The sequence below is a fragment of the Lotus japonicus genome, chromosome 1, assembly GCF_012489685.1.
Source record: "Lotus japonicus ecotype B-129 chromosome 1, LjGifu_v1.2".
NCBI classification, from domain to species: domain Eukaryota; kingdom Viridiplantae; phylum Streptophyta; class Magnoliopsida; order Fabales; family Fabaceae; genus Lotus; species Lotus japonicus.
Window position 1 is genome coordinate 6,019,940 of NC_080041.1, and position 15,788 is coordinate 6,035,727.

At 38.6% G+C, this 15,788-nt stretch overlaps 1 protein-coding gene and 1 long non-coding RNA gene across 6 annotated transcripts; one reads left to right on the forward strand and one right to left on the reverse strand.

Annotated features, from left to right (window-relative positions):
* The first annotated feature begins 380 nt into the window (after positions 1-380).
* LOC130733247 (uncharacterized) lies at positions 381-5,543 on the forward strand. Of its 2 annotated transcripts, XR_009017438.1 has the most exons (8): positions 381-763; positions 1,699-1,767; positions 2,468-2,533; positions 2,993-3,105; positions 3,199-3,262; positions 3,387-3,449; positions 4,851-4,989; positions 5,185-5,543. It is a non-coding gene; the product is annotated as an uncharacterized LOC130733247 (long non-coding RNA). The 2 variants fall into 2 exon arrangements; XR_009017437.1 differs by lacking the exon at positions 2,468-2,533 and having other exon boundaries at positions 384-763; positions 5,185-5,540.
* Positions 5,544-6,981: 1,438 nt separating this feature from the next.
* Positions 6,982-14,689, reverse strand: LOC130733248 (uncharacterized). Of its 4 annotated transcripts, none has more exons than XM_057585375.1 (5): positions 14,558-14,689; positions 14,171-14,319; positions 13,554-13,768; positions 7,478-7,797; positions 6,982-7,372 (listed from the first exon to the last, which is right to left on the reverse strand). In XM_057585375.1, exons 2-5 carry the CDS (start codon positions 14,296-14,298, stop codon positions 7,208-7,210), a joined length of 828 nt encoding a protein of 275 aa, XP_057441358.1. In that variant the 5' UTR covers positions 14,299-14,319; positions 14,558-14,689; the 3' UTR covers positions 6,982-7,207. The 4 variants fall into 4 exon arrangements, with proteins under 4 accessions (XP_057441358.1, XP_057441360.1, XP_057441359.1 ...); XM_057585377.1 differs by having other exon boundaries at positions 14,571-14,684; XM_057585376.1 differs by having other exon boundaries at positions 14,171-14,352; positions 14,558-14,676.
* Between the last annotated feature and the right edge of the window lie 1,099 nt (positions 14,690-15,788).

Genomic DNA, 15,788 nt, shown 5'->3' on the forward strand with positions numbered 1-15,788 from the left:
TTTATTAACATCCGCTACCCGGTCGGCTGTCACCCTTTAGATGCCGCCAGATTCGAGATTTAGTCACTATTAAGGCTCATCATCCCTCCCATAGGGTGTATTGTGTGGGGATCGAACTCGAGAGCTCTTCCCACACACTCAACCTGCGTTGCCAACTAAGCTACCCCTCTTAGGTATGTGGAGACTAATTTACTTGAAAAATGAAAATGATGATTCTTTCAAAAAAGAAAAGGGCTTGCACCAAAATTCACATCTACTAACTTAAGTTGCAAAATCGAGTTTCACTGTTCATGGCCATCTTTTTTTTTTTTGTTATCAAGTGAAAGTTTGTTGGGCCTATTGGGTTGTTTCTGCTGAGGCTTTCTCTCCCTCTTCCCTCTGTTACACGTTTCCTGTAGTGTAGCTGAAACCTACTTCATGAGTCCTCTCTCTGCTTCTCTTCCTATCCTCTGAGGCTATGTTGCACTGATCGTTTTCATGGAGCATACACACCCTCATTCTGTAGCCAGGGTAGCGTTAGGGTTCTGCAATCGATGCTCAATCTCCAACTGGATCCAGCTGGCGTGATTTGATGCATGCCCAAATTTATCGGTTTATCCTTATAAATTGATCACTTTCTGATCTCATACGCTGCTCACCTGCTTGTGGTACTTCTTCGTGAAGGGCTCCCTCTTTCTGGTCTAAAGCAAGTGTTGTTTCTGCTTTCTGCTTTCTGGTCTAAAGCAAGAGAGGTCATTGCATGTTAATTCTTCACCAAGAACAGGTTTGTGCTCATGACCTCTGCTTTGGTTTGTTTTGATTATGCTTAAATGTCATTTTGGATAGGTTTGATAATATACATGTTATTTGGTATTTTATTTTGCTGAATGTCATTATTTTAAAATTTGGTCTGGTATGATAGTATATCTCATTTGAAATCTGAAATTTTACTTTGTCATGTTAGTTATTAAGAGCATGTACATGTTTTCATTTTCTTGATAGTGAAAGTATGCTGGTAACTCATTAAAACTAAGGGTCTGTTTGGTTCTAAGGAGGGGAGGGATTTTATATGTTATCATGTTTGGTTAAGAGGAGGGGAAGGGAGAGGAATTAATCCATTTTTTATTTGGTTCCAAAGGGGGGGAGGAATTTTGAAACATATTTACATTTAACCCCATATGGTGTCATCTTCCTACCACTGGCATTGAATACCACTGTTGTCGTGTCCTTCAAAATTGGGCATCACAATTACTACTAGCAAAGCAAAGAACCCTATCAAATGGTGAACTTAAACTTGCAGAAGACATGTATATATATATTTTTTCTTTGTATAAATGACATAGAAAGAAAGGAAAGACTAATCAGATGATCACATTTTCATCCTACATTTGCATAAATTAGGACTTAGGAGAATGGTTTATAATTTTGATGCGGCACATTTTGAACCATAACCATGTTTTGGAATACTTCAATCACTTTTCTTTAGTAACTAAACCCCACAAGGTGAGTTGGTGAAGGAGCTAGAATGCCTTCTAAGCCACCAGCTGGTATCTTTTGGTCTTTAAATTTTAGTCAAGATTGTTCCTAGATTTTGTATTTCAATTTAATCAATATAATGAAAGAGGTTATCACTTAGAAACATGTGAAATTCCTTTATCTTACCTCTTCATGTAAGACATCATTAGTTGTTAAAAATTCTTTCCTTGTGCTTTTACGCAGAATCTGAATTGATGAAGGAAATGTTTGCCACACTACTTTTAGGAGAAGACATGTGAGGTGCATGAGATGGTGAGAACATTGTATATATCATGTGCTACATGAGTTTTGATTACTAAAAGGTTTAATTGATAGTGCAATGACCTTAATTCCAATATAAGCATATGTATATTTTCAGTCACCTCAATTATGGCTGTGTTTTCCCTCTAATAGCAAGGATTTTTCTTATTCTTACATGTAGATATGCTTGGTTAGTTCAGTCACATAAGTTGTTCAATGTTCGGGGTGACTATAATACAAGTTGAGTTACCTAGAGTCAATGCAATTTTAAATTGGATTGTTATGGTGATTTTAGTTTCTCAACTGTTACACATTCTTTGCAATTGAAAAATGATGTTTTAGGAGCCTGGGAAGTTAGTTAGTGTAGCTGAATTTGTTTCTGGGATAGTTATCAACTACATCAATGTTTGTTAAATTGAAATTATTTTTAATTTTTGTTATTAAGTATGTCATTCTGCAATTCAGGTATATGAGACTGATATAAGAACATTCACTAAATTTCACGGTTGGGAGTTAAACATTATTCAGCAGATCTGTTTGCTTTTCCAATTTAGTCGATTTTTTCTTATTCTAATGGAGCAGGAAAATTACTATTAGTCATGAGGCTCTTTTCATGGATGGTTTCTTTTGTTTTGGTTAGAACTTAGATGCATTTACCAGATGTGCATTATGATTGAGTTTTGAAATACTGTGAAGAAACTTATATTTGCAGAGATGATTCACATTGATACTGATGTACAAGTCCCCTTTGTGCTACACTTTTCCCTCTTCACATATGGTAAGTTGGAAAGGGAAAATGAGAGCATACAATATAAGGGAAATTAATGTCATGATACAAAATGCTAGATTTTCATCAGAAAGATGCAACTTTACTTATAAAATGAATTTTATTGATGGGATTTCAAAGCTTCTCGCTATTCTGATCATTTTACAAAATTGAAAACACCATTCTCATCAAGTTTTCCTCCCTGTAGAAGTGTATCACAATATTTGGTTATAAATAATTATCTTATTATGTGTAGTTTTGATATTTCCAAATAGCTGCTTATGTGATTGCAACTTCATGTCTAATACATGGACCAAAACACGGTTTCCCCGGTAAAAAAAGTTTGTCGTTACACTACAAATTTTGGAAACAGAAGTTTATATTTATAATTTAGAAAAATCATCTTCATCGTCATACCCATAACACCCTTATAAGTCAAAATTATAGCTACACTGTGAATGCTTTTCGCAGGTACCTGCAAGCTCTCAAAACCAGCTGGTCACGTTGCTTTACAGGTTGTGTGCCTACGCCCTACCTCTCCCCTCAATCTTCTTTACAGATGTGTTGATTTGATGCACACCCAGGTTTATGCTTATAAATTGAAACATTTGCTGTATGTTTGCTCATCAGTTCTTTGTTCATTCAGCTCCCCTTAATTTCAGTTACTTCTGTTTCAGCTGCTTTGTTAAGCTACTCCTCACGATGGCAGGTATGCGTTTGTGTTCCATATATGATAAGAAGGTACATGCATCTATATCACTTCTATAGTCATTTGTTGTATTTATTTTTAATTCGTTGTTGCGTATTCGGTCTGCCTGCTATTGACTCATCCTTTATCTTCGCCAAATTGTTCTGTGTTCGTTAGGTTGTGATTGGGGAGGGGCTTAAGATTTATGAGTAATGGGTGAGAAAGCTGTTGATCTGTCAGGTATGATGCAAATTAATTGCATTACCAACATTCATTTACTTTGGGGAAAACGCATGTGCTTGGTTTGTTAATCTACATTGGGTTATGACCACTTTATTTGTATTGGAATCTTGAATGGGTGGAAAAGGAACAAAGCACTGGGTACTTACACTACTTTCAACTTTGAGACTGATGGATCAAATCAATTTAATCGGTTTTTCTTGACTAATGCATTTAATGGTTTATTAAACCATTTTGCTTAATTTCAGTGTTTCTGCATATCTAAAGTTTATCAGCATGTTGCTGTTGTAGATTGATCATTGAGAGGGGCTATTTCCTTCTTTTTGTGCTCCTTCAATATGCCAATCCTTTAGGTCCTTTTGATTCATTGATGCTATGTAGCTTTTATCCTAAGGGGCTAGCTTGTTTGTACGTGTTTTGTAGTTATGCCTCCTGTTATCTGCTTTTGTTTCTGGTTTCCCCTCACCCAAATCTATAAATACACCCCTTTGATGTTACTTATGTTTTCAATAGAGAAAATGAGGAGATCTGATAATTTAGGTGGAGAATGGATTGGGGTGTGGTAATTTGGAGGTGGTTTTTAGTGTGGTTGGTGGGGTTGACATTGTTCTCTTATTCTGGAGTTCATATTCTCTGCATTTTTATTGGGGTGTGTTCTCGGTGATTATGGTGGGTTATTTGTGGGTATTTTAATCTTGGGTGGGAGAATCTCTTTTGGGATGAGTTACTGTAAGGGTGTGTTGTTGCTGATGAGATTTTCAATTGTTGGTAGTTAGATCCATTTCTATTTTTGAGCTTCTTATATTCCTGGGCTGCGGTTTATTTCTTTTGTGTGTATCTTAAATTTGTTTCAAGGTTAAGTTGTATCTTTGGAGATATCTCTACTCTTCTGAGAGAATTTTGTTCTCAAGATACTTTGATCATGAATAACTTTTACTTTAAAAAAAAACGAAGTTATCAATTAGTTAGGGGTGCATGCTTGATGGATTATAATATTGAAAATATTTCTTATTAAGGTATCTAGAAATGGATCCAAAATCTATGGAGGAGTCCAGAGCTAAGTATTGTCAAGTTTAGAGAGATTTTCTCTTTATCTGGACTGGAAAAATAAGAGAATTTATTTAATGTTGCTCCATGATGTTTATCACATGGGTTCAGTATTAGAATATGAATTTCACAGGTTTCTGTACCGATCCTTGGTATGGAATTCACGTTTGTGTGTGCCTTACCTTTGGTTTTAGATGCATGAAGAATCTCAGAAATTTAATCTGTCTTGAAATTCCATATGATTTTGTGTATCTTAAATCTGAAAATTAGACTTACTGGATCCTCCACAGTTTGTCTCTTGCCCACAATTCTATGAAGTTTTTCTTATTTATTATGATTTCTCTCCTTTTGCAGGTCTTTTGTTTGAAGCGGAACAATGGACTTCTTTACTAGAGACATAAATGAGGACTCTATCCTTAGATGTCCATTCTTAAGGAACATCAATGAGCCTACTAGCTTCTTATTCTCTTCACCGTTGGCTTTCTCAATACCTGTAAGTTTTCCTTCTTAGTTGACATAATTCTCACTTTATCTTTTTCTCCAGCTTGTATGCATGTGTTTTGATGTCACCTAGCATTTTATCTTAGAATGATGCCTATCATATCTTGCTCTTCTTACATAGTTACATCTATCTAATACTAAAGGAAGGCTTGAAGATATCCACATGCTTACAATCTGTCTTACACAGGTGCGTGGAGGTGGAGCTAAAGGTCCAATTTTTGAAGATATATGGTCTGAATTTTGATTTGGCATTTAGGCTTTTCCATTGGAGTGATTTAAGATAAATGGGTTGGGTTGGTCTGATGAGGGTGTTATTTGGGTAATATGTATTTGTAGCAGGGGGTTTGGTTTTTTGTAAGGGGTAAGTGTTCTATCTGTTGCTCTTTTCTATTTTTTCTTTTGTTTTTCTCTCTATTGTAATGGGTTGGGGCACCCCTTGTGCTTCCCATTAATAGACATTTGACTTATCTAAAAAAATGTATAATTTCCACATATTGATTGTTGAATTGTTTATTGTATAGTGCTTAGTTTGCTTCATTTGGCTACAAAGGCATGATACATGATGGCATGAGCAATGGTCGATTTTTACGTTAGTAATGCTCTAATAATTCAAAGTTATTATTTATATGTTTTATCAAAACTAGAATCCCAAGAATCTTTTTCGGTTGCAAATCTAAATCCAGAATTGGAACCGATTCAGGTTACTGGTTATTTGAGTATTGCAATTTTTATGGCTAAATTTTAGCTAATAACAAATTAAGAATTAATATTTAATTAAAAACTTTAAAGTTATTAATTTAATTAGGGTTAATTCCTTTTTTTAAGTGGTAGGAGTGTTTGGGGGTGGAATATATCCCTAATGTTTCCCTATAAATACATTTCTATGCTATACCTGTTAACTTCACATCCCTGGTCATCCAGTTTCTGATTGAAGATTTACTCAAATTGTGCCTAACAGGCATTAGCAACTGTTATACAATGGAATTTGTGATTTTGGGAAATTTCTAGAACATAAGTCATTCCTTATTGAAGCCTCTTTACTTTGATAGGGTATGTTCAGAACAATATTCATTCTTTCCCACAGATCTTTCGTCTGTGTTGCTTCTACATATGTAAAAGGGATCTTTGTTTTGTAGGAATACGTTGTCTCAAGACGGTTTATGAGACAACATCCACATATCCTACATGCGGCAAAGGTTCAACTTTATGACCCCCTCGAAAATATTTTCCATGTGCAAGTGAGTATGGAACCAAATGAAGTGCGCTTTCAAGGAGGATTTGAAGTTATTCGTGAAAGATATCAGTTTGTTGGCACAGTCTTTATCAACTACCATTTTTCAAGCTTCCACAAACTAATACTTTTAAAGTTATTCTTTTTCAAAACTAATAGCTGCTCTTGATCGTGTGTGAAAATGCTATACTATACCGTGCACTATCTTGAAAGCCAATTTGTATGAAGTTACTCTTTAAATTCAGAGTCTAAATGATAATGAATTAGAAGATGCAGAAATCTATTCACATTAAGTAATGTTTCACCTACACCTCTCTTTTGAGGTGGAGAGGTGGAATGGTGAGAGAGATAGGAAGAAAAGAAAAAATAAGAGAAAGAAAATATGAGATGTGATAGATGATAAGATGAGAGAGATAGAAATAAAAAGAGGTGGAAATAAAGTATTTTAAAAATGAGGTGAAGAAAAAGTAAGAGAAAAAATATGAGATGTGATAGATGATAAGATGAGAGAGATAGAAATAAAAAGAGGTGGAAATGAAGTGTTTTAAAAATGAGGTGTGTATATATCATTACTCTGACATTTTTTCACTATGTCCATGGCCGTTTACTGATTTTTTCTGCAATATTTTCCTATTTTCTTTCTTTATCCAGCTCTACCATTTTTCAAAGGTGTGTTTTCTTTAAATTCACAAATCACTCCTACATATTCATAGTTGTGGTAGTTGAAATCTTCTCTAGTTCAATCACAAAAAATATGAAATGATCTAATCTCGGCATAAATTGTAATAAGCTAGAATCACAAATATTCCAAAGGATTGAAAATAGTACACACAACCTGCAACAGTTTTTTATCCAAGCCAATTTTATTCATCACCAAAAGATGATAACCTGAGAAACAATAGCAACAACCAAAATGTTTTGGATTTTAGGGAGGGAATTGAACCTGGATGTTCAATTTTTAACTGGATTCGGTACTCATTTATGAACTATATCTCAAACTCAACCCAAGAGGTGAGAGGATTCGCGCTATGGATAACGTGGAATACCGATCTGATATCTCTTCAGTCGTGCTTCCCTTCTTCATATCTCGCATGGTACGTGACGTTAACTCCATCAGGTTTGGAATGTTGAGAAAGCTCGCAGCCTACAAAAAAATACATAATGCAAATTAAAGGAAAGAACTCACAACATTAAATCCGGTAGATATATGTTAAATCAAATCAATCGTTAACAAGATATACCAACTTACATCATGTAACTGGGAGAAAATGCTTTGATTATCTTTCACAAAGCTTGAGATACAGGCTTTGTAGGAATCCATGGTGCACTTCAAGAGCTCTGTAATGATATTCAATTGAGTGTCGAACTTGTGTTTCTTCTTGCAGAAAGAGGTGATCTTCGAGAGAATGAGGCTGGTTACTCCGGGCACCGGAATCTCATCTCGACCACCGGTAGAATCAACCACGTCTCTAAGAACCTTAGATTGACTGGTGGCAGCCCTCTTATTCATCTTAAGGACCTCATTATCTGAGCTTTTAAGAGAGATCAAGTTTTCTTGAAAATTGGAGCCTAGAATTCAAACACCAGTTATATATATCAGGTATACAAAATCTGTGTCTTCCTAATTTTGAATTTTTATAGTATGGTAATGGAAAGCATCTTCACATGTGATAGAGACTCGAACACAAAAGGGGAAATGGGCTTAGGAAAGCCCAAGGTGTGGAAAGTTTATGAAAGAAAGAAAGGGAAAGGTGCTGAGGTGTCTCAGGCAAAATGGAGAGGAGGGAGTTAGTTAGTAAGTTAGTATATAGAGTAGTGAGGTGTGGGGTGAGAGGGGGGAATGAGAATCAAATTCGGTTATAGGAGAGAGAAAGAGGAATCTTTCTAGGAAGAGAGCCATTAGAGCTTCTCTGGGTTGTTAGAGCTTTCTCTAACAATACACCATCTATCTTTTTCTATTCCTGTATTACTCCCTACCTTCATCAATATAATTCTCATTTCAGTATTAATCTTCTCTGTTCTTCACTTGCACAATTTACATACTTATCAATTGGTCCGACCTGCCGGATCAATACACCCCCAGAAAACCAGTGTAGTAGATGCCACCCAAGATGGTTGATCGTATGGAAGCTCTGGAGACACAGATGGGCACCGTGACTGACACGTTGCAGGAACTCGCGCTCCAGCTGCAGCAGCAGAGCATGTTTCTGAAGGAGTTGAGCAATCAGATGGGAAAGAAAGTGGTCCACGAAGGGGAAACCTCGACGGGTGACTCCAGTTCCGGCGAATCGCGTCTCGCCGGGAAGAAGGTCAAGCTGCCCGTGTTTGAGGGAGACGATCCTGTAGCTTGGATCACGAGAGCGGAGATCTATTTCGATGTGCAAGGCACCCCCGATGAGCTTCGCGTGAAGCTCGCACGCTTGAGTATGGAAGGATCTACCATCCATTGGTTCAATCTGTTGAGGGAAACAGAGGATGAGCTTTCCTGGGAAAAGCTCAAACGAGCGTTGATTGCACGCTATGGAGGACGACGATTGGAGAATCCTTTCGAGGAGTTATCGACGCTAAGGCAACGCGGCAGCGTGGAGGAGTTCGTGGAAGCCTTTGAGTTGCTCTCCTCACAGGTAGGACGGTTGCCGGAGGATCAGTATCTGGGGTATTTCATGAGTGGGTTGAAACCACCGATTCGACGGCGGGTGCGTACCTTGAATCCCAGCACTCGCATGGAGATGATGCGAATTGCGAAAGATGTTGAAGACGAGCTTAAGGAAGAAGACGAAGAAGAGGGAAAGCGGGTGATAAGAAAAGGCGGGTACGAACGCTCGGGTCAAGGCGATTGGGCCGGGTCAGCCTCAAATAGGAGTGGGCTGTTCAATAGAGATGTAACCCGTTTTACCAAGGCCAGCGGGTCAAACCAAACCCGATCCCGGAGTTCTGTTGGATCCCACGCACACTCATCTTCATCGCTGGGCTCAACGGCGAGAAAGGGTGACAACGACCACCGTGCAGGCTCGACGGAGCGTTGGAAAGGGGTCAGGAGTTTCCAGGTTGACGAAATCGCAGAGCGAAGGGCCAAGGGACTCTGTTTTAAATGTGGGGGCAAATACCACCCCACTTTGCACAAGTGCCCGGAGCGCGCGATGAGAGTTCTCATCCTGGGAGAGGGAGAGACCATGAATGAGGAGGGGGAAATCGTGATGCTGGAACAGGAAGTAGAGGAGGTCGAAGAAGAAGAAGCTGTAGAATGCAAAGCTATGGGAGTTCTGGGTTGTTTGGGGGATCACCAGACAATGAAGTTAGCTGGCCAAGTGGGCAATGTGGAACTTCTCATCCTTGTTGACAGTGGCGCGAGCCACAACTTCATTGACCCAAAGATCACCTCTGCTCTGGGACTTACCATCACCCCGATCACCACAAGGAGCATTAAACTTGGAGATGGCCATAAGGTGATAACCAGGGGAGTTTGTAAGGGAATCAAAGCCAAAGTGGGGAACATTGAAATTACCATTGATGCACTGGTGCTGGACTTAGGAGGGCTGGATCTGGTCTTGGGAGTGTCCTGGCTCAGTACACTTGGGAAAGTCATCATGGATTGGAAGCACTTGACTATGCAGTTTGTGCAAGGGGAACATGTGGTGAAATTGCAGGGAATGAAGGGTAGAAGCAGCTATCAGAGCAACCTGCACTTTTTTTTGAGTGACACTCAAGGCAGAAACCTTGGGGAAGGATGGTGGCCTCAATTCCAAGCTACAGAAGCAACCAAGGAACACCATGACATACCTCAGGAACTGAGAGTTGTGCTTACAGAATTCCCAGCAGTATTCACAAAGAAAATGCAATTGCCCCCTGTCAGGTCCAAAGTACACCAGATTGTTCTTAATCCTGAGCATGGGCCAATTAATGTCAGACCCTATAGGTATCCTCATCACCAAAAGGAGGAAATTGAGAGGCAGGTGGCTGATCTCTTGGAGGCAGGGATCATAAGACCTAGCATGAGTGCCTTCTCCAGTCCTGTCATCTTGGTAAAAAAGAAGGATAAGAGTTGGAGAATGTGTGTGGACTACAGGGCTCTGAACAAGGCTACAATCCCAGATAAGTATCCAATTCCAATTGTGGATGAATTACTTGATGAGTTGAATGGGGCAGTAATGTTCTCTAAAATTGATCTTAAATCGGGATACCACCAGATTAGAGTTCTTGAGGCAGATATCCCTAAAACTGCTTTCAGGACTCACAATGGACATTATGAGTACCTTGTCATGCCCTTTGGGCTGATGAATGCTCCTGCCACTTTTCAAGCCATCATGAATGACATTTTTAGGCCATATCTGAGGAAGTTTGTGTTGGTTTTCTTTGATGATATCTTAATTTACAGTAGGAGTTTGTTGGAACACCAAAACCACTTAAAGCTAGTCTTGACAGTGTTATCATCTAATTGTTTTGTAGCCAATCAAGCAAAATGCAAGTTTGGTTGTGCCCAAATAGATTATTTGGGTCACATTATATCTGGGAAAGGAGTGGCAGTTGACCCCGAGAAAATTAAGTGCATTGTGGAGTGGCCAGAGCCCAAGAATGTTAAGGGAGTAAGGGGATTTTTAGGGTTAACAGGCTACTACAGGAAATTTGTCAAGAATTATGGGAAGATGGCCAAACCCCTCACAGAACTGACAAAAAAAGACAATTTCACATGGGGTGAAGAGACCAAGCAAGCTTTCCACAAGTTGAAGACCGTAATGATAAGTTCTCCTGTGCTAGCTCTCCCTGATTTTGAAAAACCTTTTGAGGTTGAATGTGATGCAGCTGGGAGAGGCATTGGTGCCGTTTTGATGCAACAAAGGCAACCAATTGCTTATTATAGCAAGGCTCTATCTCCTGGGAATTTATCCAAGTCAGTTTATGAGAAAGAATTGATGGCATTGGTTCTTTGCATCCAACATTGGAGGCACTACTTGTTGGGCAAGGCTTTCATTGTCTACACAGATCACAAGAGCCTCAAACATTTCTTGCAACAAAAAATTACTTCCCCTGATCAACAATGCTGGTTGGCAAAGCTCCTTGGATATCAGTTTGAAGTGAGGTACAAACCAGGTCAGGAAAATAAGGCAGCAGATGCACTTTCTAGATGCTATGATGAGAGTGATCTCATGAGCCTGGTATCTTTTCCTCTGTGGGAAGATAGAAAGAAGCTCTTGGAGGAGATAGCCTCTGATGCTTACATCCAGAACTTGACACAGGAAGTGCAACAAAATCCCCAAGCCAAACCTGGGTTCTCAGTCCAGCAAGGGGTGCTGTTATACCAAGGCAGGCTTGTGCTCTCTCCTACATCACCTTCAATTCCATGGCTTCTGCAGGAATACCACAGCACACCTACTGGGGGTCATTCAGGGTTTCTACGAACCTACAGAAGGCTGGCTGAAACTCTATATTGGGTGGGAATGCAGAGAACAGTGAGTGATTTTGTAAGGGGTTGTGACACTTGTCAGAGGCAGAAGTATAGTGCAATTTCTCCAGGGGGTCTGCTCCAACCACTTCCTGTTCCAAATGCTATCTGGGAGGATATATCCCTTGACTTTATCACAGGGTTACCTAAATCTAAAGGCTTTGAGGCAATCTTGGTTGTAGTGGATAGGCTATCCAAGTACAGTCATTTCATCTTGCTTAAACACCCCTACACTGCTAAGTCCATTGCTGAGGTCTTTGTCAGGGAAATAGTAAGGCTCCATGGGATTCCAAACACTGTTATCAGTGATAGAGACCCAATTTTTGTGAGTCACTTCTGGTCTGAGCTATTCAAATTACAGGGTACCAAGTTGAAAATGAGCTCCTCCTACCACCCTGAGACTGATGGCCAGACAGAGGTCATAAACAGGTGCTTAGAGAGTTATTTGAGATGCTTTGCCTCTGAGCATCCGAGGACTTGGTCTTATTGGGTTCCTTGGGCTGAGTTTTGGTATAATTCTACCTTTCATTGCTCCATTGGCCAAACTCCTTTTGAGGTGGTTTATGGCAGAAAAGCACCTCCCATCATCAGGTTTCTAGCTAATGAGACCAAGGTAGCAGCTGTTGCTCTAGAATTAAGTGAGAGAGATGAGGCTTTGAAGCAATTGAGGGCACATTTACAGCGAGCACAGGAGCAGATGGTCAGTTATGCTAATAAGAAGAGAAGGGATTTGAGCTTTGACATAGGAGAATGGGTCTTCCTCAAGCTCAGGCCCCACAGGCAGCATTCTGTTGTCAAGAGAATTAATCAAAAACTAGCAGCAAGGTTCTATGGCCCTTTTCAAATTGAAGACAAAATTGGAGCTGTTGCTTACAAGCTCAAACTGCCAGCAGAATCAAGAATCCACCCTGTCTTCCATGTGTCTCTTTTAAAAAAGGCTATAGGCAATTACCAAGTCCAAGGGGAGCTGCCTACTGATTTAGATATTGGGGAAACTCCTGACTTTTATCCTGAGGAGATTCTGGGCACCAGAAGTATCAGGCAAGGTGACAGAGAGGTTCACCAAAGTTTGATTAAGTGGACCAACAGATCAGTGGATGATGTCACTTGGGAGGATAATGAGGTCTTAGTTGGTCAATTTCCAGACTTCTGCCTTGAGGACAAGGCTGTTTCTAAGGGGGAGGGAATTGATAGAGACTCGAACACAAAAGGGGAAATGGGCTTAGGAAAGCCCAAGGTGTGGAAAGTTTATGAAAGAAAGAAAGGGAAAGGTGCTGAGGTGTCTCAGGCAAAATGGAGAGGAGGGAGTTAGTTAGTAAGTTAGTATATAGAGTAGTGAGGTGTGGGGTGAGAGGGGGGAATGAGAATCAAATTCGGTTATAGGAGAGAGAAAGAGGAATCTTTCTAGGAAGAGAGCCATTAGAGCTTCTCTGGGTTGTTAGAGCTTTCTCTAACAATACACCATCTATCTTTTTCTATTCCTGTATTACTCCCTACCTTCATCAATATAATTCTCATTTCAGTATTAATCTTCTCTGTTCTTCACTTGCACAATTTACATACTTATCAACATGAAACCTTTGCAAACTTTTAAAGTTAACAATTAAATCATCTAATTAGTCATTTATTACGATGTGTAATAAATCAATAATCAAGATTTGGCCATTTTGAATTCCTACCCTATGTTCTATATGCTTTCTTTTAGATTATTATGCTTGAGCTTTAGAGCTTTTTTATTTCATTTTCATTTATCATTTCATTCATCTGCATTCATGATGAGAGTTCTTGATTATTAAATTATGATGAATCGTAACGAAGCAAATTCATAAAGTATATCTGCAGCAGCAGAAACAGTATATATATGTTAAGAGGAAGCAGATCTTACTTAGATAGTTCCATGGATCGTATTTGTAGAGGTCAATACTCTCTTTGATGAGTTCAAAAACATGAGACTTCTTCTCCAATTTTCTTCTCAGATAAAAACTCACAAGTTCTTCATCTGTGGGATGGAACCTAAACCCAGGAAGCACAACTTCTTCTTTCTTATCATCCAAGTCATGTAACTTGGCCACGCCCATTTTTTCTACAACACTTGAGTATCTGAAAATTGGGGAAAATTAAGACGGTATCAGACTCAATCCTATATCTATTACTGAACCACAAGATTGAAGTCCAAGAATCAACCTAGCTGAAGAAATTAATGAACTCATCTAGCCCATAGCTGTCCCAGGACATTTCCATATAATATAATTAACTTTAATTACTTTAAACTTCAGTTGTTTATTAATTGCAAAACAACACACATTTGGAAATCATATGGGTCTTTCTTAGGTCTAAATTGGACTTCCTCTAGTCTGCTTTTAAGAAGGGTATACTATACATAGATACATACATATATACATACATACATACGCAATGAAGTGAATTGAAGGATTATGAATCTATGAAGCAGATCTGAGGCAAAGGATTGAAAGAAGAAGCAGAAGCAGAAGAAAGACATACGAATTTTTGGCTTGCTTGAGAGAAGCAACGTCGCCAAAGTTGAAGACATCGTAGATGCCGTATACTCGGTCGGGACGGTCCACCGGAGGCGCCATTTTGGGATTCGAATTCTCACTGTGATCTGCCATTCTCTCTCTCTCCCTCACCACCTATTCAGAGCAAGAAATGGAAGTCTATAACACCTAACAATAAGCATAAAAATAAATTTTGAATAATTACTGGTTTGTTTAAAACTGAAAAAAGGAAATAATTTCAAGATGCAGCCAACAATCATGTATTCATACAGTAAGGTGTCATGATATAAATTGAGAAATATTGGACATATGGGTATAAAAGAAAGCAACAAAAAACCAGAAAATTATAATTACTACTTAGAAGCATTAATACCACAGGATCGTACTGTCAGAAAATTTCTGCTGTCCGCCCCTCTGTCTGCTGCTACGATCTAGGTCAGGAATGTATCAAGAAAGGGTGGTTTATATACCAATCTCAAAAAGGGAAAAAGAAAAAGAAAGGTTTTTTTTTTTTGGGTCGAAAAAAGAAAGGGTATATATACACAATAAACCCAACAAAGTAGGTCATTGTTTTTGTCAAGGTTTATTTTTGTTCTTAAGCGAGCCATTTACGGGCCGAGCTTTATCCCAATAACCAATACAGCCCAAATTCGAATACATGGATCGATTTTTACTGTTTTTTTTTTCTTTTTCTGCTTATTGATATATCTACTAGAGATAACCATGTTTAAGCCGGAAACATTCACATCAAGGTAAACAGTTTTTTTTCAATTCACAAAACTCGAACCTGAGACATTGCTTAAGGGAAGTCAAATATGTACTGTATCACTTGAACCCATGATAGTTGAATGAAATTGAATCGTGAAACAAAATACATAGTTTGTAATTTGTGAAATTGTATCATTTAATGTATTGTGCGATACAGGTATTGTGCGATACAGGCACACAAAAAATAAGTCATAAGTGAATTTATATGGTATATATTATATAAATAACTACAAAATAACGAAAGATGACATAGTGTAAGTGTTTATCCCCTCTAAAAAATATTAATATAGAAAAATGCAAAGTACTTTCCTACTTGCTATCATTTGATACATCAGGTACTCTTCATGGGTTATTGGGGATGTCGCTCTTGATGAGCAACCTTGTGTGCCGAGGTGAAACTTGAAATGGTGAAAGACTCAAAGTAGAGAGTGAATGATTTGAAAATCATATGAATCTTTCGTAGGTTTATAATTTGACTTCCTCTAGCTTGTTTTTAAGAAAAAAGTGTAAAAAAGAGGAACCAAGTCTTGCAACCCAACTCGTTTATGCACCTGTTGTGTGTGAATTGGTCGATTTAAGACTGAATTGTGATTCATCCAATATGATGCAATGCAGACCAATTCACCTTCGATTCATAGCATAATTTGATACATCAACTGATTCGCATCGCCCATGCATGAAAAAGGAATTGAATCATGATAAAAATCGTTGTACTGTACACTACTTACTACCAAGGTTGTTAAACTCTCGAGTTGACTCTTAGAATCTTACAATTATACATTTCTAGGTCCCAAAATGAGTCAACTCAAAAGTAAAATCTAAAATTCCAAGAATTG

Bases quoted from the DNA above. Each gene is read 5' to 3' on its own strand.
- LOC130733248 (XM_057585375.1), bottom strand. From the start codon at position 14,298: ATGGCAGATCACAGTGAGAATTCGAATCCCAAAATGGCGCCTCCGGTG. The intron at 7,798-13,553 runs GTAAGATCTGCT...TTTGAATTCTAG, and splicing joins CGATCCATGGAACTATCTAA to GCTCCAATTTTCAAGAAAAC. The intron at 7,373-7,477 runs GTAAGTTGGTAT...ATTTTTTTGTAG, and splicing joins TTTTCTCCCAGTTACATGAT to GCTGCGAGCTTTCTCAACAT.